This window comes from Salvia hispanica, chromosome 3 (assembly GCF_029641045.1).
Source record: "Salvia hispanica isolate PSC_SH4W2 chromosome 3, Shi_PSC_v1, whole genome shotgun sequence".
Classification (NCBI taxonomy): Eukaryota; Viridiplantae; Streptophyta; class Magnoliopsida; order Lamiales; family Lamiaceae; genus Salvia; species Salvia hispanica.
The window spans coordinates 36,083,044-36,104,727 of NC_142694.1; the positions used below are offsets into that span (position 1 = coordinate 36,083,044).

General features: G+C 36.5%; 3 protein-coding genes across 4 annotated transcripts; all 3 read right to left on the reverse strand.

Annotated features, from left to right (window-relative positions):
• Positions 1-2,018: 2,018 nt before the first annotated feature.
• LOC125213915 (Rubber elongation factor protein (REF)) lies at positions 2,019-4,568 on the reverse strand. Its single transcript, XM_048114709.2, has 3 exons — positions 4,417-4,568; positions 4,091-4,333; positions 2,019-2,866 (listed from the first exon to the last, which is right to left on the reverse strand). The coding sequence occupies exons 1-3, from the start codon at positions 4,429-4,431 to the stop codon at positions 2,411-2,413; spliced, it is 714 nt and encodes a 237-aa protein (XP_047970666.1). The 5' UTR covers positions 4,432-4,568; the 3' UTR covers positions 2,019-2,410.
• A 468-nt stretch (positions 4,569-5,036) lies between these two features.
• On the reverse strand, positions 5,037-10,098 carry ASY1 (DNA-binding HORMA family protein). Its single transcript, XM_048114706.2, has 22 exons — positions 9,981-10,098; positions 9,815-9,871; positions 9,066-9,162; positions 8,917-8,985; positions 8,742-8,834; positions 8,411-8,537; positions 8,259-8,328; positions 8,129-8,170; positions 7,782-7,910; positions 7,592-7,705; positions 7,451-7,496; positions 7,312-7,353; positions 7,100-7,224; positions 6,977-6,989; positions 6,794-6,870; positions 6,595-6,693; positions 6,352-6,505; positions 6,190-6,266; positions 6,054-6,117; positions 5,811-5,968; positions 5,477-5,596; positions 5,037-5,379 (listed from the first exon to the last, which is right to left on the reverse strand). The coding sequence occupies exons 1-22, from the start codon at positions 9,981-9,983 to the stop codon at positions 5,326-5,328; spliced, it is 1,830 nt and encodes a 609-aa protein (XP_047970663.1). The 5' UTR covers positions 9,984-10,098; the 3' UTR covers positions 5,037-5,325.
• A 1,187-nt stretch (positions 10,099-11,285) lies between these two features.
• LOC125213913 (uncharacterized) lies at positions 11,286-15,039 on the reverse strand. 2 transcript variants are annotated; one of them, XM_048114708.2, is made up of 8 exons: positions 14,813-15,039; positions 13,832-14,011; positions 13,336-13,478; positions 13,062-13,158; positions 12,875-12,943; positions 12,514-12,783; positions 11,759-12,096; positions 11,286-11,683 (listed from the first exon to the last, which is right to left on the reverse strand). In XM_048114708.2, the coding sequence occupies exons 2-8, from the start codon at positions 13,983-13,985 to the stop codon at positions 11,468-11,470; spliced, it is 1,287 nt and encodes a 428-aa protein (XP_047970665.1). In that variant the 5' UTR covers positions 13,986-14,011; positions 14,813-15,039; the 3' UTR covers positions 11,286-11,467. The 2 variants fall into 2 exon arrangements, with proteins under 2 accessions (XP_047970665.1, XP_047970664.1); XM_048114707.2 differs by having other exon boundaries at positions 12,875-12,946.
• Between the last annotated feature and the right edge of the window lie 6,645 nt (positions 15,040-21,684).

Genomic DNA, 21,684 nt, shown 5'->3' on the forward strand with positions numbered 1-21,684 from the left:
TACTCGTCCGTCAGATGGCGAATCTAGGAAACGAAACTAGTATAGTCAGATACAATCGAGAATGTCTGTGTTGCGTCGGAAGGGGGAAGTGGTGTGGCAGTTGTCACCGACAGGTAATGGACGTTGGATGAAGAATGAAAATGAACCCAACGCTAAAGAGTTGAAGATTGTCGCACTGTAGGATCGGCGGTAGCTAGAAATACTATTAATATAAAAGATCAATAATTCTAAACCAGCAAGGGCACACGGAACCTATAATTCGACCTTTATAGTGTTATAGACTTATAGTAACAAATCGATTAAAACGAGAAGACGTAATTTGATTGTTCTGAGTGGAGAAGAGATCACACCTTAAAAGAGCCGGCTTAGTAATAATTAATAAACACATTATCAAAATTGAAGTTTATTTCAATCTTGTGGTCCTTCTATTGCTACCAGTGCAAGCCCAAGGCCTATTTTGACATTAAAGCCACGTTTTTGTAACAAATAGTTGTAGCCTATCACATGGCTAAGCTTTGTATATATCGCAACCTCTTCATTTTTGCTTCCTCTCTTGATATACACAACAATCAATCAATTAATTATCAAATCATGTCTCACTCCATCTTACCCTAATTGTGTCTACTTATATGTCTATACACAACAATTAATCACTTAATTATCAAATCATGTCTCTCTCCATATTACCCTAATTGAGTCAACATATATCTAATGCATATTAATTACTAGCATTTATTTCTTTTATTATAATTTCTCACACGTTAGTAAATGCATCCCTATTCATCTCATTGAGCAAAAAAGGCGATTTCGTCACCTTGGTGGCCCCTACACTCCGCCCGACTTCATGTGAGGGGATTCAATCAAGGTACGCAGTAGCCCGTTAAAGGAGAGGCCTTAACCCACTGACTGTCAGAAGCCTATCTCTCAATGCCTCACACTTATGCCGGAGAGATGGAAGCAACTACACGGCAATAATGGGATAGCAAGATCTGCCCCTCCGTTGCCAACTACGCCGCACCTGCGGGCATCCCTCTTCATCTCATAGTACAACCAGTCTGGTCCTTCGGGGTTTTCATATATAATGAGTGACGTAACAAATCCAGGATATAATTTTAGAGATAATTCATTTAGTGGAAATGGAAACAATTTGCAGCCTAAATTGAATGAACATAGGAGGAACACGAGTTTTTCATTACAGTAATGAAGGGTAGAGTTATAATTGCACAATATAAATTTTATAAAAAATAATCTCAGAATGAAGTCGTTTGATCTCTTCTGTTTAAAAATGGAATGGAGGGTGGAATGGAATGAAGATAGGAATGAAATGTCAATTTCCTTGGATTTTCTTTGCATTTTCATCCATTCACTCATTCATTTTATCACACAAAGCAAATGAATATGATGAAAGTAGGAATTACATTCCACTCCATCGTTCCATTCCATCGTACCAGCCCCTCATAGATTGGAGAGACGGTTTAGTTTAAGCCAAGCCTAGGGTAAAAATTAGGCACTCCTGGCGGTTTTAAAGTGGGGCCTCCTAACCTTTTTTGGGCTTAAAGAGTTTTATTCTGTAAATAAAGTTAATTGTTAGCCTCAAGATTTAGGCCTACACTTAATGGGCGTAATCGAGTAACTATTAATCATTGGAAGAGCCCATTACCTAACTACACAAACATTGTTAGCAGAATTTTTTTTTAATAACTTATAGAAAATTTTAAATTCATTATTTTAATATTATGTAAACTAAGACGACTTTTTTAGTTGGGAAACAAATATCATGGTTGTACACTGAACTTTAATCCATCCTAACAGCCAATTATTAATTAAAAGTTAACAATTAAGTGTGAAAATGAAGTATCAACTAGTTCAAACTGCAAAACAATAGGGTGGCATCGAAGAAAATTTGACTGTAGGTCACAAAGATTAAATTTTGAACACCAAAAACCCCAAATTCAACATTGAAAAATAAAATCAACAATAAAGGAGCAAAGATGTATAGTCAAACATTCACATGATAATTCATGAATCAATATGACTTTATCATTTCAACACCAAACAGGGCCAGACGCAAAAATTTGTTAATCAAAGGGTTATATATTTTAAATTTAAAGTTTGAAATTTGAAGACAAAATTTTTCTCGTGTTCTGCTGTGACGATAGTTGATTTTGCACAACGATTCACACAAAATATCAAAAATTCAATGATAAGTATAGGAATAGAAAAAAAGAAACTTTTAGCTCGGTAGAAGCTTAAGCCCCTCCTTGCTTCTGTGTGCGGAAGACACCATATGCTCGCAGAAAAATCCCCGGATATATCGATCACGCTCATCATTTGCACAATTCAAAGAGGGATGAGAAAGAAGCACGCGCACCTATCAGTATTTGCAACCACGAACACCCCAAACCCGAACCTATTCCTTGTCCGATTCACTCGTACTCGAGCTGGACGCCTCCTCCTCCTTTTCCGCGGCAGATGCCTCCACTCGCTTATACGCCTTTGCCATTTCCTGGACTGGTATCAACGGGGCGTAGCAGAACAAGCTATAGCCTTTCCCTCTCATGCCTTGGACCAAGCTATTGTACTTCTCCGACCAATGTGTGGCGGTTGGAGCAGCAACCTCCGCCACTCCCTGCAGAGTCGAGTGCTGGTTGATCTTGTACCACACCACAGCTAGCTGGTTGATGGCGAAGGTCTTGGACATGGACGAGGATAGATATACTGCAGCCATTGGACCACCAACCTTGGCTTCCTCGACCAACTCTTCAACTGTGGCGGACGCCTTCTTCATTAGGACATGGACCTTGAGAGCCACGTTCTTGGCCATGGGCGGAGCATGCTCATCGAACTTGTGAGATGCATCGTCCACCTAACACAAACAATTAAACAATCAAAAGATTATTTGGAAAACGATTGACTAGATAACATTGCAACTAACATGGATCCATGCTACCATATGTAAATAGTTTTCAAACGAGAAAAAAAAATTCGATAAACAAAAGGCTGCAAACTGAACACGCAAAGAGCAAACAGTTTCAGAAGACAACACGCAAAAAAAGCAATGTCCATAAACCACAAAAGCACCAACAAATGAAACCTACTGCTAGCACACCAGAGACGAGCAAAGGGCAGAAGGAGGGCACGCACTCCCTCGGTCAAAAACATAAGACACACGTCAAACAAAAGCAAAACAATTCAATACTAAATGATAATATGGGGAAATAATAACTGCAGATGAAGAAGATCACCCTGAAGGGTTCAAGTGAGGATATTATTGGCAAATGAAACAAACAAATATACGTAACAAATATCCAAAGCATAAAGAGATAACTGAAACTACTATATAATTCCTGTGAGCTACTCCTCCTAGTTTGTTTAGGACTTTATTTGTATTTCCTCTTTGAATTAGGTTTACATTTTATGCATTTAATTTTATTATAGCTTCTTTTACCTATATAAAGGCATTGCTACTTGCAATATTTGGGAGTCTTTATCATTATATTTTTCAAGTTTAACGCTAGCCTCTCTGGATATAACTTCTCGTATCCTTTTATTCGATTAATCAAACAGGTTTTCAATCCGGTTGTGACGTCTTACATCTACAATCTTTATCTTCTACTCCTGATACAATATTTATCTTTTATCAAACGGATTTCATCTCATTTGTAGTGTCTCCTAATTACAGTTTTAATACTACTCCATATAATTAGAGTCGCTCGTTGGGTCGGATAACTGAGTAAAAGTTTAGTATTCCGGACACATTGCCACGTTATGCGTCTAGCCAATCAATTGTGATTGGTTGGACATACCACGTATAAATATATCCGGACTAATAAATTTAACAGCATTTCTGAGCTACTTTTCGGGTGAGTATCAGATCACATGTGGATCATCAATCACCGAACAAGCACGTAAAAAAATCATCAACAAAAAAAAAAGCAAACAAAATTCAGAAACGTAATCAATCGAGAAGTACACTAATAACCCATCAACAGCAGTAATAGATCTCAGCACATCACGAAATGTCGAAATCAAACCATATTTTCTCAATAAATAACCGCATCGCATCACGGAAAAACAAATGAAATCAAACCTTATTGTCGAGGAAAACGAGAAGATGAGTAGGAACGTCTCTGAATCGGTGGTAAATCGGGGTAACAACCGCCGTAACGGCGCCCTCCGCCCTGTCGACGGTAGGTCTGAACGAGCCAGAATTCTGCTTGGCGTGATCGTAGATGTTGGAGACGAGAAGGACGGCGTTTATGACGAGAGACCTCACAAAACCTAGGTGCTTCAATTGGATGCCGCCATTCACGGCCGTTCCCTCCATCTCAACCTATTATCGCCATAACAAAGCAGAGATTAGTGAGAGAAAATGCAGAACTGGAAGAGAGTGGGAGAGGAATTGATGCGAGTAACCTGAGATGAAGCCATTTTGGAGTGTGGAAGAGAAATGGTGTGGTGTTGGCGTGAGGAGTGAAGAAGCTGAGTATTGCAGTTATTTAGTTTTTCGGATCTTGCATTTGGAGAAACAAATGGAGTCGCGAGGTGTATTTTGGGAGTTTTGTGGAGTGCCGCTGAATCGGATGCCACGTGTCGTTTCACATTCCTTCCTATTCTCGGAATTAATCAACCGCTTCACTATTGTCGCAATTCCAATTAATCATTCATTCCAATATTTTTTTTTTACATTGAATATAGTCGCTGTAGAAGCGTATCATATTTCAATTGCAAAGGAGTACTATAGAATAACATATCGTATTCAAACATGTTTTAAACAAATACAAGTAATATTGATAAGCTTTTTACAGTAAACTTACCTTAGTCAACATAGCATTATTAATTAAAAACTAATACTCCGTCTATTCACATTTACATGTTTTTCTTTTTCAATATTTTCCAAACGTGGTAGTAATACTTTTGGAAACAATAAAAGAACTTTACCGATTTTTACAATCAAATCAACCGTTTAATACATTCAGCCAAATTTTTTTTTCAAATACATTAATCAATACAGTAGCTTCTAAAATTTTACTGTATTTCATCTAAAAAATACGTATACTTCATTATGTTATATGGAACGAAACGAATGGAGTACAAAAGCATTGATTGTGATACTTTATGGAGCGAACGTGTTGGGGGCACAATTACAAACATAATAGTATTTCAAAATTTACTAAACTGATTAATCCCCAATTGAGAAATCTCACTCGTCAAATCTATATTATGCACTTAAAATCATATGCTGCAGTACCTTGAAAAGGTAAAAATACTAAAGGATGTTTTTATATCATCAACTGATATAAAACTAACTGAGCACGAAAAATCTCACACAGCCATAGATTTCTGGCGCTTTGCGTATTGAAGGATCGGCTCTTTGACCTATAATAATTATATTCACATAAAAAATGGTTAAAATGCTGACAATCAGATTTGTTAAGGAGTCAAAAGATTAGAAACACATGTACAAGAAGTTTACCGTGCTTGTTTTTCTGAAACGTTTGTCCTGAGTAGACTTGCTCTCCATGACCAAGTCCATGTTGTCGCCACCTCTGCCCTCGTCAGCCCCAGGCACGAAACTCTCTCTCGATGCTGCTGGCTGTGTGTGTTTTCAATAAGACCAAGTTAATATTCTACACTTACTCCATCCCAAGGTAAATAGTGCGTATTCTTTATCTGGACGTCCCAAGCTATCTTTTGATTTATTCCCTCTTCTACTTTAGTATTAAACACCATTTTTCTTGTGCGGAATGAATTGTATCACTTAAGTCGGGACGCAGGAGTATGAAAAAGAAGTTAGAGAATGAGCAGACCTCAGCCCTGCTAGTTGGGGTACTCCCGGAACGGCCCATTTTCCTGGCAAGTCCTGTTGAGTCATTCATGTTTGCATCTGATCTGCCTCTTGTCCTGGTGATATCCGACCCGATGGAGTGGAGACCGCCGCACGTGGATAAGTCCTTGTACTTGTTACCTGATTCCAAATCATGATAGATTGTGTAAATCATGCCGCTAATTAACTTAACTTTTGGTTTAAGAAAGAAGGTAATATTAGGCACCAGCAGCAGTCTCAGTTTCTAGATTGTTGGTGGACTTGTCTCCTGATCCCGTATTATCCACGTCCTGTTAAGAAGGACATAATGCTAAGTATCGAAGACCAAGAGGCTTATGCAAGAAATACAGTACTAACTGTACCATTGCATCAAAGTTTAAGATCTTTGTCACTTCAAGCAGCTTTTTGTTAGTGAGGTCAGATTGGATCACTCTCTTTCCTGGCAGAATAGAAAGCATGTGTGTCAATTACAGTATCTTTGTTTATGTCGGAAAAGCATGTAGTAGTTAGTTACGTGTACTAACCAAGTCTGCGGTTGCTAGTGGTGGCCTCAACGTAGCCATCTTTCGCCATTTTGTCTAGAAGCTTCCGAACTGTGCCCTGGCTGGCTTTGCCTTCAAGTTTGTTCTGAAGTTTTGCTACTGTTATATACCTCAATGGAAGAGTATGGTACAAAGCCTGGAGATAAAGGAAAGAACTAGTGTAAGTGAAGAATGACACAGCTTGTAATAACTCAATAATTGAACAGGAATTGAGGGCTTATGTACCTTCATGTACATGTGATCTATGCTTCCAGCTTTTCCGTCGTGTCCTACTGCATGCACATCAGCTTCTTCTTTCACAACATCAAACTCATAGTCGAAATTCTGCAGTTCAGTTGCATACCACAAGGAGAAGACACAACTCAACATACAGGTTATAAATGGAAGCATTGTGAAAAATGTTCTGAAGAAAAAGAAAAGAAACCTTTTTCTTGTTAATGACATAACAATCTTCAGTAGCTTTAGTTACAACATTTTCCTTCACGAGCTTGTCCATAATATCTGGAAAATAGCCAATTTAGCATCAGATGAAGGCTAATAGGTGAATAGTAAAGTAACTACGACTTCGTTTCTATTAGCTTGAGTCCTTCAGATCTTTCATTTGTACCTTCAATCAGGACCTGCACAGATAGGTTAGATATGGATCAGATACACTGAACAGAATAACTTGAGTGCTTTATACCAGGTAAATTAGTGCTTTATATCATGTATTCATGTATAGAATTTTTACAACTGAGATGTCTGGGAAATTGGAGAGGACATCAGTGAGGTCAACTGTTTCGAGGTGATAAGAACTTATCCATTCCTTCACCCGCTCCAATTGGTGTTCATCTTCTGCTGGATCCTGTGTATTGTCTGCATTAACAGTGAAGGATTAGAACATCTTTTAAACGATATGAAAGTAGAAATCCGGCATAAGGTACTGAGGTGATTAAATGGAACCTTCATCCACTGCTGCATTATCCTCTTGAAATTGATTTTTTTCTGCCAAACATGCAGAAAATTAGTGTGATTCAAGCTATAAAATTTGCAATGCAGACTTATCTAAGGCTGAAAGGTCTGTTGTTTGATAATATTTTACCTACGGGTGCTACAATGTATTGATCATCGTCATCTGAATTACTCATCTGAGTTAAAAGGTTAAAAAGACAAATATCTATGCGTCAAAATTAGATGATCGTACTGAAACTCAGCGGACCAAATGCAACCAACCAAATGATACCTCACTGTTGGATTCACTATCTTCATCTATTTGGAGAGACTCAGCTCCCAGGCTGATTTCATCATCTTGATAATCGTTATTTTCATCTTCACAAGGATCAAGCACGCTCTTAACCTGTTGAGTTTATAGTTGGAGAAGAGATTAAAAAGGGCAGCTAGATACAGTAAAAGATTCTGTTGAAATCCCGTACCTTCAGATTTAGTACCAAATGCTTGCTATTGACTCTGCCAACTTCCATCTTCAACGGATCTTTAGTCCATAGATTGTGTGGTTCCTCATCGGTGCAGCCTCTGAAAAATGGGGGCTCATAATCCATTGGCTGCAAAATTAAGGTTATGTAAGAAATCAAAATGAGCAAATGACTAAGCTAGCAGAAGAGTCCAAAAACTCCCTGCATCCATGAAAACCACTACTATTGAACAGTAACAAGCAACACTTCAGTTAATTCATTTTTCCATAATCAATTCATAAAAGCAGTTACGAACAAATGAAGAATATAGATGAGGGAAAATATATACTACTCATGTAAAATCCTACCGTGACATCATCATAGTACAGGAGCTTCATCAGAACAGTGCGCTGAAAGAATGGTACACAATCAACAAGTATGCGAGTGAATCAAGTAAAAACAATAGACAGTCACAACTCAAGTATCTAGAAACCACACCTCTTCTGGCATCTTATCCAGAGTTCTCATTAGTTGTACCAATGTGCGAACCATCTTGCAAGCAGAACTCCTGTTAAATAAGCTTTTTCATTTATCATGTGCAAGAACAGCAAGCTAAAATTTTATAATAGAAATGTTGTAGATATCAACACCTCATCTGACTTGGAGTTATTTCTGTTGTGGAATTATGTTTGAAAGTCCCACCCTTCTTTGTCCCACTACGGTTGATGTTCATTGAAACCTCTTGACTGTCAGAACTACTAGTGTAACTAAATGAGACTGCAAGAAAGGTTCTGCATCAGTGTATGCTAAATTAAAAGCGATACTAAATGGCTTGCCAGATCTAGAACTGGTCAAAACGTGTTAGTAGCATCTTATACACAATGTTAAATATGGAAACAAAACTTAAGGACAATAATTAATGATGACTTTCCATCATATATGAGCTATTTTTCTGGAAATAATAGCTTCTCGGAGACTTACAAGAATATTCCTCAATCATTGGACCATCTACCGCCTCACAGACACAGAATAGCAGTGTTTTAAGATATTTTTTCTGTAAAGCATCATAAACACCTATACAGAAAGGGTGATACCAGAATGAATTAGCTCCTGAGTGAGAGAAATGGGAGATAGTGAAGTTAGGTCTCGGATATACCTTTCTCCATCCAATCAATGAGTCTCCGTGATTCCGCATCCATAGGCATAAGCTTTTTAATTTTTATGTCTGTTACATAGTCAATAGTATTACCTATTTAACTTCATAGTTGCTTTAGGAGATATATAATACTATGGCTGGCAACTTACCCAAAGCTGGAACAGATTTGTCACTGAAATATTTCTCAGGGAAAAGGCCTCTGATGTAACTGATATTGAATATGGCTATTCGCAACAGATTCCTCGTCTGATCAAATTCAGAAGCAATTTTCAGGATGCTTGTTACGAATGATAAACCAAAACACAGAAAATGAGAAAAAGGAATACTATTAATTTGCAAGGACACCAGCAAATACTGCAAGTGATGCTCAACATAAGAACAAATGGTTCAGATCAGGAATAAGATCGGTTAGCTAAACTGACATTTCTAGCTGCAATACAAGCAGTAATCATCCTACAAGTCAGGCAATATACATAATATAATGAATTACAAGTTCCAATCATCACAAATCAAGTGACTAACATCTTATTTAAAAAACTTAATACTCCGTTACTTCAAATGTTGATAATCCGGTTCCCAATCAAAGATAATACTCCGATTGAGTTGCACAGTAGTAATTCAGAAATCTCACGGAAATGATTCATGACCGTTTAAAAAGCTAAAATAAGATAAATATGCAAATATCTCCAGGCACAACGACAAGTGCATCAGGAACCAAAATCCAATCGGAAATCAAACATATAGAAATGGAAATTCAGCCGTCTAATGTAGCGCGATCATCACAATTATACCAGTATCAACGCGATCGCAGTTCACAAGTTAATAGCCGTTGGTTCATGCCGAAAACAAAGTAATTCGTACAGAAAATACAGATCAAAAGGATAAGCGAGAGATTTACGAGGAGAAGCGAGTCCTGCTCCGTTATCTCAGATTCCTTCACTTTCTGTGCAACCACCTGAAATTGTTAAAAACAGTAAACATCTTAGCTACGATTGGAAGCTTAGTGATCAAACTAAGGGAATTGGAGAAACAAAGCTCTTTCTGTGATAGATCTCTCATCTCACCATTGCTTCGAATAAACAGAGAGAAATGAGAGTTTCGAAAGGAGCTGTGAACTGGCGGGAGCTTGGAAAACTCGGAAACTCGGAGGGGTTTTATATGTATAGATTTTTGCAGGTATTAACCGTGGTTAGGTTCATAATAACCAGAGTTCAAACGGCTTATAACTGCGGTAAGTTTGGCTGCATGGGGAACGTGAACAGTGGGCAAATCTGTAATTTCAGCATAGATGGGCATATTCTGCACTTGGGGTACTTACTGCGCACGTGATCGAAAACAGGACACAGCGAGCGCAATGCAGCCCTTTCCCGTGCCGTCCCGTCTCGTCCCAACGTATAGGCTGACGCAGAATTTTATTTTGATAAGGACCATATATTTTAAATTTTGAATATAAAAATATTGAGATAATAATTTTCACATGATTTTTTAAATATGAGCTTTTGCGCAACGATTCACACAAAATATCGAGAATTCGACGATATTATGTAAATAGAGAAAGAAAATTTTCAATTTAGTAGGAGCTTAAGTCCCTTATTAAAGACCATGTGCATCTCCCGGCATAACGAATCCGATCCTCACATTGTTGATGCTCTCACTGGCGGACCTACACTTAATGGGGGAGGTAATGAATTCATTTTTTTAATTATTTTCTACTATAAAGTTCTAAAATTTATTCACATTCTATACACATTATTATATAAAAGTCCCTATTAATAATCTAAGTTACCTACAAATTTATTTTTAAGGTAAAATTTGAGAATTTAGCCCCTACTTCCGTGCATTTCTGCGTCCGCCACTGGATACTCTTAGGTATGTTGACATGACTCAAAATTCTTTTGCAATTAAAATAGTCAATCATTTATTTTACTTAACAAAAATAAATACTTTTTCAAGTGTGTAACTAAAGTTTGAGATCTATTGAAACATTATCTAGGGATGTTGTATTAGCATTAATTTGATTATATTTTCAAGAAATTACAAATCAATACTTAATGGAAGTTGAAGCTAGGAAGATGGATCATCCTTTGTCTCTTACCATTGAGCATAATTATTCGCTTAGTCGATTATCAATTAATAGATAACGGAATTGAATGAATCAGTTACTATTAGTTAATCTATAATAATTTTTGGTTCCGGTTAATTTCAGGTTAACTTTTAAGAAGTTGGGATTAATTAAACGTAAAGGTGTATTCAATTATTAGTTAGTCAATATTCGATAACTGAACCGAATAAAATAAAATCGGTTATCAACTCTATGCCACAAAACACAAACATATAAGAAATGAAATCAAGAGACCAAGAAAGGCCAATTCAAGTGAATAAATCATCCATTTAAAATGTAACTTGTATAAACTTAAATTATTATTTCCGGTTCACTTCTGCAGTCCTGAAACCCCTTGAGATCACACTGCTTTTACCTCTGTGTAGTTATTTTATCACTTCTACTGCTTCGACGAGACAAAGCAGAAGCAACTAGAAAAAAACGCAACATTCATCTCTCGAACGGGTCTCCTCCATTGTGCTCTAAAGGGGAGACTGCCGCGGCTACTTTCTCTCGGAGATTGAATTTCTGGGCGATCAGGGGCCGTACATCTTGAGCTCCGACTAAGCTTTCCAAGAACGGGAGCAGCAATAACAATTCTGAATCAGAACGATCGTCAAACCAGCTTTCGATGGGGATTCCGTTGTCAACTTGGAAACCAAAAGCCTGCAAAGCCATCACAGACATAATAAGCCTATATATCTCAAGCTAAAAAAGTGGCGTGACGAATAAAAATCATACCTGGGGAGAATTGTCGATTATGATGACACGAGACAAGTCACGGCCGAGAACTGACAGGTCTTTTAGATAATTTCCGTCCACAAAAAGACAGGAATCGCGATAAACACGATGGCGAAAGATTTTCCTCTTAGGGTCCAAGACATTTAAAAGCTGCTCAGCGTAGATGCTTTGGCTGGCGGTAAATATAATTATCTCGAAAATCCTAGATACTCTCTCCAGGAATTCTCTAAGATGAGGACGGCATCGCACATATACTGTGTGCTCCTTCAGGTTGAAATTAACAGAGAATGTGAAATCTGCATCATCACATGCTTCGAGCGTGGAGTGCACCAAAGTCTCTGCCATACACAATAACTTTGTGACTGCAATTTCATAATTCACCGACAAAGATGCAAATATAAACAATCGCACAAACAGGTTGGTCCAACGAGTCAACCATCTTCATTTAACGATCACGACATTGTAAAAAAAGCAAGAAAATGCACCGGAACTTTTTCATGTAGGTGGTCATTTTCGGTAGCCCTGTCTAATGACTGATAAGTGACTTTCGAATTTAGTAAACTAGTACTTGAAACAATAAAATCAATAAGCAGTGAATCACCTCAACGAGGCTTCTTTATTTCAAATTTTAATTCAATAATCAATTAGGTAAATTATCCAATCAGCTTTATTGGTGCCACTAGGCAATCCAACATAGGTAAAGGATCTCGATAACAATACCATAAAAGAAGTGCCAAACGGTAAATTGTGCTTACCATCCAAGTCCAGAACAAGTGATGTTGAAGGGCAGCTTCTTGTTTGTTTAGGCAATAGCAGAGGGCGAAACATTGGGACCACCGAAGAGAGGTCGGGTAAATTCTTTATGAAAAAGTATGGGTCAAAATCATCATAGTCATCAGCATCTTCATCCTCCTGACGTACATCAGCTGACATGTGGTCCTGATTGTTCTCATCAATGCATTCCAGGTTTGAATTTTTCATGGAGAGATAAATAGCTGAAACTTCAGGTGAAAGAGTGACACCACCTAAATTTGCACAGAGAGAATAATCTAGTGAATTAATCAAGGAAGAATTTATGGAATTTACGGAGATAAATACGTTTTGCCTTGCAAATACCTGGGCAATCAATCTGGATGTTCTCCTTCCCACAGTCCTGGTTCCCATTCCGGAAGTAATTATAGAAGTCTGCTGGAATGATTAAATCAGAGATAAGTTAAGGTACTGAAATATATATGATGTATTAGACATCGGAAAATAAAATGCAAGCAGAAAAGATGTGATCAGTATTCATATAATAATGTACCTTCACTTGAAATATCATCGGCATCGCTTCTAGCAAGGTGAAAGGAAGGAGAGAATATGGTGTCCGCACTGTAATTAGCAGCTCCATTCTCATGACTCTATAATATGACAAATAAAATAAACAAACTCTGACAAGTTATACGAAAACTTGTTACCACCATTCTTATTCCCAGAACTTAAAAATCAGACGGCCCGTGTATTTTTGCAAAGACAGAATCAAACAATGTAAAGCATAATTGTGAAGAAAGAGTATCATATCCAGAGCAGCTGATTACCTTATTTAAAGAAGAATCATGAGATTCATGTTCAGCTTGATGATCCAAACATACGTTGGAGTCATCTGCATCTACCAATCTGAACTTGGTATCCAAATTTGTTCCACCATCAGATTCCTCAACCACCTTCGATTTTGTGCTAACTGAAAATTCAACAAGAAACCCCCAAAATGGTAGAAAATTAAGAAAAACTAAAGAGGGACTGGCTATGAATAGGATTAAGAAAACTAAGACTTGGGAGCTTATCGTACAAAGATGTGCCCAAAGAATCGACCAGAGATAGCAAAACATAAGGATAGAGATGTAAACAAGCTACAGCTAGTAGCAAAATCAGCCACCTAATTTAACGGAGGAACTAAGTCTCCCAATTTAGGGAAGACATAGAATTCTCTAGGTAAGTTTGTAATGGATGAACTAAGTCTCCCAATTTATGGATTTAGCATTGCATTCTCAAGGCAAAAACTTCAGATAACGGGTGGTTGAATAGGCTACTAACCAACTTTTTTCTTTCTAGCAGATGATGTAATTATCTCAGCAACTTTCTTTCCCTGAACCTGCACATTCTCGGCCAATTTTCTCTGCTGTCTTGGAACCCTAGGGCTGGCAACCTCTCGAGAATTTCTACCGGTTGTTCTTTTCTTGGTCTGCATTGCTCATTTAAGGAAGACTGTCCCAGCTGTAAACCACTCTCATTAGACTCAAACTCGATTTCATTAGGTTGAAAGAATAAAATTTTATGCAATCCCATCACCACATACACACCCACACTCACACAAAACCTTCTAAATTCAATTAGTCAAGAAACAATGCACTATCCGTATAAATCCCTTATGCAACGGAAACAGCATTCCAAAATCTACATTTTGATGGAGTAATTGTACAAGATAGAAACAAGTTCCAGACATTTTCTTGTTGCTGTTAAAATCAACTCAACAATACTGAAATGGAGCATAGAAACCGACTGACAAATCCATTTCTCTGTAAAATTACAATTAAACAATTCAATTAAACCTTGACTGCAACACCAAGAGCTTCACTGAATTGACTAAATGCTAAATATTCACAAGCCCCAAATAACATAAAAAAAATACTCATAAAACCACAAAGGCTTCTATTCACATTGAGCAAAAACGCAGGAAATAAAACAAAATCCCAAAACACAGCTCAGCGGATATCTAGCTACTGATTCCATTGCACCCAAATTCCAAATCAGAGAACTAATTCTCCACAATTAGAGAGAAATAACACTTAAAAAGGTAGTATTTTTTTTTCGAGAAAAAATGAACTCAACCACTTAGCAAATCCACATGCAGCTCCCCCCAAACTTGAGCCAATCAAAAGAAACCCTAAATCCCAAAAAAGCTAACCACAAAAGAACACAGTAGAATTGGAGTATGTCAGCATGCGTATTCACTAACTCAATCGCGAAAATCCGAACAAATTCAGAAATCCGAGGAATGCAGCAAATGATTCGTACCTCGAATTCAAAATCTGCAAGATCAGGAAAGTGAGCTGCTGAAAGCAATTAGCTGAAAAGAGAGTTTTGTAAGCTCAGTTCAAAATGGAGAATTTTTCAAGAGGAAATTAAAACCTCTTCTTTCCCTCCAAAGATTAGAAAATGGGAAATATTAGAGGGAAATGAAAAGAGATCGAAATGGCTTTTCTATTTTCTTTTTGCATTTTTCTTTGGGTGAAGAAAATGGTTTGAAATGAAATTACTGCTCTTTGCAGCTTATTAATACCATCTTCCCTTAAATTACGATTACTGTCTTTGAATTTACAGAATTTTGTACACAACCACGCGCGGGTCGATATTGGATATGTGTACTCGCCCTTAAATCGTGTACGCGTGGACGACCTTTTGTATAAATCGATTTTTTATTGTGGTCCCTTGACTTCATGAAATTGCATTCAAGATACATCTCGACATATTTTTAATTTCATTGAACTATTAACAAAAGTTTTTGGACAATTTGTGTTCTAATATTTCTGATCCCTAATTAATTTAATATCAGGGATAGTCGTTTAACATTGTTATTTAGAGAGTAAGTACATTAATTTCATGATATTAATTATAAAATACGTTTTTCTTTTACTACAAAACTTGGAGTATTTAACGCAATGCCAATAATATAGGAATAGGAGCACCTTCAAAATGCATTTCCTTTTTTTTACACGTAATATTCTTATTAAAATCTTTACCGTTACCTTGTCGATAGATACTATTTCAGTGGAGTACTTTCCAATTAAAGTGGCTTGATAAACATTACCATGCTGTTTTTTTAAAAATTTAAAATTAGAATTACATTAGTCCAATTGAACGAAATTTATCACAACACTATGTTATTATATATATACTCCCTTCGTCCACTGTTAAGAGTCTCCGTCACTTTTTCATGTTCTCAACATTAATCCTCTCACTTACTTTACTATTTTCCTACGTTTAACTATTAATTATCATTTTTATAAAATGAGTGCACAAAAATGACCAGAACTCCTAATGGACTGAGGAAGTAGTTCGGAGTTCGGACAAATCTCGGTGTGATTTTGAATCATCATTTTCTGCAAATTAAAGCAGAGATGGACAATGCAATAGTCGATTAATTAATATGGACACTTTAATACTCCCTCCGTTCCATGTTACTTGAGTCACTTTACTTTATCTCCACTTTAACTATTTTTATTATTTTTACAAAACGAATGTGAAAAAAAAGTGACTCAAATAACGTGGGACGGAGGGAGTATATCTCAAATACATCAATATTTCGTCTTTAAATAGTGCCACATAATTAATCATTGATAAATAAATCTTAGTGTGAGGTTTAATTCCAATCGGCACTGGTACTCAAAAATCAATTTATTTTAGATTTTTGAGTTTATATTAAAATAAACCCAGATCGTTTTTTTATTTATTTCGTGAGAAAAAAATATTAAAAAGAATAATCTTTTAAATTTGAGTTCTATGTAAACTGTTGGAATAACATTTACGATAAAATAAAATTGAGTTTAATATGAATGATTAAAAATGTTCTAAGTCAACTTCAAATTCCGAATAACAAATTTTCCCTTTCAAATCTGTTCGTCAACTTCACGATTTTTCATCGTGCAAATACAAAGTTAATCTTATTATATACTCCCTACTCTATAAAATATATTTGTCAAATTGTATTTTATTCCCTTCTTCCGCTTTTACATGTCGTGTATTTTCCTTTTCGTTCATTTGGTATTAAATAGTAGTACTATACTACTATTACATTTCATTTTAGTTATTTTTATAAGTGGACACACTAAAAAAAACTTGAGTTGAGAGTATTTTTGAAGGACACGAAAGTCGAGACACAATTACTTCTGTTGATTTTTTTTAAAATAACAATAATTTAGGACACAAGAGAAACGTTCATAAATTATGACAAATTAACTTAATCTTTTACTCTTTTAGAACGTTTCCGTTTGCATCCTTCAGTTTTAGTTGGGAGTGAAACACCAACAATAATGACATTTTTTTAAGTATTGGTTGTATATTTAGAAATACAAATTAACGTCCTTAATTCCATTAAAAATATCCCTGACGATTCTTTTATTATAGTGACATATATTTTCATAACTCATTTAATTCACATTTTATTATAGAATTAATATATAAAAATAAAAACTATATTTTCACTAATTTTTTTTCAACTGTACGAACGTCAAATAAATTTCTTAAAAATTAGCTCTGATCTACTATCACTGAACATTCTCCGAACGATGGAGTACATTTTTAAATACAGAACTAACTCATAATTATTTTACCCTATTTACTCATTGAAAATTGAAATCATTAAGGAACAGATTATTACAGCTTTGATGAGAAAAAGTAGGACAACGAAGAGGTGAGATGTTATATTATTATTTGGTTAATCGATACTTATGTGTTTCTGTCACATTAGGTTACTCGCACGTCACAAAGTAGATGGTAAAGATACTTTCTTATTAGTAAATTGAGAGGTCGAAAAAAGTAGAGATTGAAAATGTGATTTTTGGTAAAATATATAGATGATCCACCAAATGAAAAAAAGCACACAACAGATTTGGTGGTGCCTTAAATGAGTAGTAAGCATCGTGGGGAGAATCTTAATAAATAGTTCAAATATTTTGATGTATATGTTCCAAAAGTACTCCATTTAATTATTACCATAAGGATGAGTTTGAATTAAATGAGTTGCACATCGTCAGGAGAATCTTGGAAAAATAGTTCAAATGTTATGAAATATGTACGCCATTAAATTATTACCATAAAGATACGTTTGGTAATTGTTAGGTAAGTTATTATATGTTTATATTAATAATTTTAATCGGTTGTTTGATTGCATGTATTCTGAAATCAGGCAACTTGTTTTCACACGCGACATACTATTAAGAAATTCACTGCATATTAGTGCCAAAGGTTAACTCGCAAAGTTTGCTTGAGCTTTCTTAATTGTTAATCTTATAGATTAAAGACTAGTGAACTTCCCAATAACTTATTTTGTAAATAAACCCAATAAATAAACAAGATAAATCAAGAAATGGAACAAGGAAAATGGATAAAAGGATAGAGGATGGATTAGTGTTATAATTTAGGTGAAGAACAAGAAAGAAATCTCAAATGCACTTTCACATACAAACACCTAATGACTTCACAAACTAGCAACACAAGAACTAGCAAACATACCTTTACAATTGATACTCGGATATTTTTAAAACTGCGTGCACAATAAAGAATGTCAAGCTTCCTGGGTCCAGAGAATCCACTAGATCACAGGGTCTAGGAACTCACGGAACGCTGAAAGATCTCGGTCGTCGGACACACAGAATATCTCTTCAAAACCCTCGACCACCTATACTAAAATTAGTATAGAGAAGTAGGGATCGATCCCACGAGGACATATGCGAAAGTATGCATTTAAAGGGGTTTTGGGTGGTATGGTTGCTGCCACGCAACTTGGGGTTGAGGAATTTATACTAGACTTGGTGATTGAAATTTGCTATGCTAACAACTAGATCTAGACAGAAACAGGAAACATGCATATAAACTGGAACAAGCGAGACAATTACTAGATCTAAGAAAACTATTCCCTAAATTACCTAGACCTGGGAAAACAACTGAAGGTGGGGACCATTTTCTGAAAATGGTAGAGTACGGTTAAAAAGCTGCAAAATAACTAACTAAAGGACTAACTAACAGTGACATCATCTTCTCCAATCTTTGACATGAAACAATCAGTTAAAAAAACAGAGAGAGAGCGTAAATTGAAACGAAGCAAACTGAATTAAAGGCAATAAAAACGAAGAACAGTTAAAACTAAGGCAGATCTACGCTACTAGACGAAGCAACATGAAAACCTAAGCAGAAAATCAAAATCCATGCACAACTCAGTTTCCCCTGTTCAGATCCACACTTCGGATGCTAAATCCATTCTGGATCCAAGCATCCGAACCAAAGTCCGATAAAAACCATCTCCATAACTACAGATTCGCCGATTCACCACAGATCAACAACAATATCCACAGATCAAGTACACAAACATCTAAAACAGAGAATAACCATCAACCTTCGAAATAAAACTCCTCAGAACATAAAATCAACGTAAATCAACACCAATCAACACCATCATGACATAAAATGAACTTCATAGAATAACGATAAGTAGCAACGAGCAGTCGACTTCCAAAACGGTGAAGTTCGACGGAAATCAAAACGCAACAAAAAACTGAAAGGTAATAATTGTATATTCGCCCTCCTTGAGGACGGTGTTGCCACAGAATTTTCCGAAGATGAACCACTGAACTACCCCAGAATCCCCATTCTCCCAAGTGTGTGAGTGTGTGTGTGAGCTGAGAGCTAAAAATTGTATATTTCGTATGTTGCATGCTCCTCTTTATATAGGCGTGGAAATGGGTCCAGCAGGGGCTCTTTTGTGTGAATAGTCTTCTTTGCCCTCAGCTTTGGACTTCCTTCGTCTAGCCATTTTCTTCCTTAATTCTGCTCACTTTTCGTCTCTCTCCTTCGCTGGTCCGCTGCCTTCAGTACTTCCTGGACCTAGCGAATTCCTTCACACACCTGGCTTAAAATTTGTGTTAGACCTAGTAAATGGTGACTTTTCATCACGTAACCGATGCATGAAATTAGCCTTATCAACAATCAACCTTAGTCCGGCAAAAGATCGAATGCAACCCGAAGGAATTTAATAAGTCTTCAAAAGATGAAGAAGGTGAGCTCTCAAATATGGAAAAATTGTCTCTTACAAATATTTAAAAGCTGGTGACAAGAACCCCAGACATGGGTATTTATACTAGAGGTTAAAAGTGCAAAACAAAAAAGTAAAAAAGGAGCAAAAATCGCAAGTCGCACAAAAACGCCCGGGTCGGGCGTTTTTCCTCTCCAGGCCGGGCAAACTCTCTGTGGTCGGGGGTTTTGCTTGTTGGACTGCGCGGCTTTTGTAAAACGACCATAACTTCTTCATTCGGGCTCCGATTGAAGCGTATAAGGTACTCACGCGAAGCTCTTTTGACGATGAAGACAATGGTGGTCTTAGAAGAGTATTTGGATACCATCTTGATAGGCAAATTCTGATTTGAATCAGACCTCCGAATCTGGCTTGGCTCCTTGCCATATCTCCACCTTCTTTTCGGACCCCGATCAACACATGGCCCTCGATGTTGCTGCATCGTATGATAGTGAATACTCGGATTCACATCATTTCTAGACAATCTTATATGAAGAATAGGAATAGTGCCAAAGGTTAACTCGCAAAAATTGGCTTGAGCTTTCTCGACAATCTTTTATGAAGAATAGGAGATTCTCCACTTAGTCGAAGAGATTGTTAGGATTGTCGACTGCAACATTAGTTTGATATTGTTCGTTTGTCCGTTTTGGGTCAAGCCCGCACGGATTTATTTTTGGGACATTAGTTTGATATTGTCCGTTTTGGGTCAAGCCCGCACGTATTTATTTTTGGATCACCCCCAAAAGGTCTCAAATATCAAACTAATTGGAGTTGGACATGAATTATACACACCTTCCAACTTCTTTCATTCATCCGATGTGGGATGTGTTTGTACCCAACAAACCTCCCCTCAAACCGAGACCACATGAACATAGGTCGTTCCATCCCTGACTCCTGGGTCATCCAGGGCCCGACTCTAACCTGAGTCTTTCAGGTCCGACCCTTATCGGGGCTCATCCAGGCACAACCCAAAGCCATCTGATACCACTTGTTAGGATCGTCGACCGCAACATTAGTTTCAAATTGTCCGCTTTCGGTCAAGCCCGCACAGAATTGTTTTTGGATCACTTTCAAAAAGCCTCAAACTAATTAGGGTTTAATAGGAATTATATACACCTTCTAACTTCCATCAATTATCTAACGTGAATGAATTTGTACCCAACATAGATAATAAGGCATAGGCGTTGAAGAGATGCAATAAAGAAGTAGATGAATGTCATTGTGAAAAATAGCACTTGTGACAAATGCCCTCTACCATGAGGGAAGAACCTAGAAGAATAGTGTTGATGGTGCTCACTATCAAACAACGACCAAATTGATATACTGAGAGGTCCAAATAAAGATTAGTAGCAATATATATTGTACTTAGATTTATGGATTGGATTATGATAAATATTTTCCATGTTATGAATATGAATACCGGAAAAGTTTTACTTTCGATTGCAAACAATGATTTTCGATTGCAAATTAACAATGATTAACTGTCACATTCGTATAATGTGATCAATGCCCTTCTGTATGGAGAATTAAAGAGAGAAGATAATACATGACGATTCTCCAAGATTAATGGAAGGTGAAGAATGAATTAACATGTGTAACTAAGAATATTGCTAACAAGATATTATTTTCCTCACACAAAAAATCAGTTTATTTTACGACAAGAAGACAACAACTAACATCACGAAAATTGATTGACATTTCATAAAAGAAAAGATCGAGGAGACAATTGTAAAACTTCTACTCGCTTGATCGATTACCACTAGCAAATATTATGACCAAAATAGTGAATTCAAGGAAATTTTGGAGATAAATAATAATTTAAAGAATTAGTATTTCCAAACTATTTCCCGCTAAATTCCACCTCCAATACAGAAGAAATATATATATATATATATATATATATATATATATATAGGGTCTTGTTAGGTTGAGATTATTTAGCTAAATTGAGAAATGAGATGCAATATGGGCCACTAATCCATAAGATTAACAAAATGTCAGCAAATACCTCATTATGTCAATAAGGGGGTATAATTGTCTTTTCATTAAATTGTGTTTGAAATCATTTTCTAAAATCCTCTCTAAAACTCTAGCCGCAATG

What these genes read in the sequence shown, in the direction of transcription:
- ASY1 (XM_048114706.2), bottom strand. An exon ending in ATTTGGTACTAAATCTGAAG is followed by an intron (nt 7,706 to 7,781) that starts GTACGGGATTTC and finishes TAAACTCAACAG; the next exon opens with GTTAAGAGCGTGCTTGATCC. An exon ending in AGAAACTGAGACTGCTGCTG is followed by an intron (nt 5,969 to 6,053) that starts GTGCCTAATATT and finishes ATTTGGAATCAG; the next exon opens with GTAACAAGTACAAGGACTTA.
- LOC125213915 (XM_048114709.2), bottom strand. An exon ending in TCGTTTTCCTCGACAATAAG is followed by an intron (nt 2,867 to 4,090) that starts GTTTGATTTCAT and finishes TGTTTGTGTTAG; the next exon opens with GTGGACGATGCATCTCACAA.
- LOC125213913 (XM_048114707.2), bottom strand. Translation starts at nt 13,985, where the DNA reads ATGCAGACCAAGAAAAGAACAACCGGTAGAAATTCTCGAGAGGTTGCC. An exon ending in TGCTAGAAAGAAAAAAGTTG is followed by an intron (nt 13,479 to 13,831) that starts GTTAGTAGCCTA and finishes TTGAATTTTCAG; the next exon opens with TTAGCACAAAATCGAAGGTG. An exon ending in ATGATTCTTCTTTAAATAAG is followed by an intron (nt 13,159 to 13,335) that starts GTAATCAGCTGC and finishes GTCATATTATAG; the next exon opens with AGTCATGAGAATGGAGCTGC.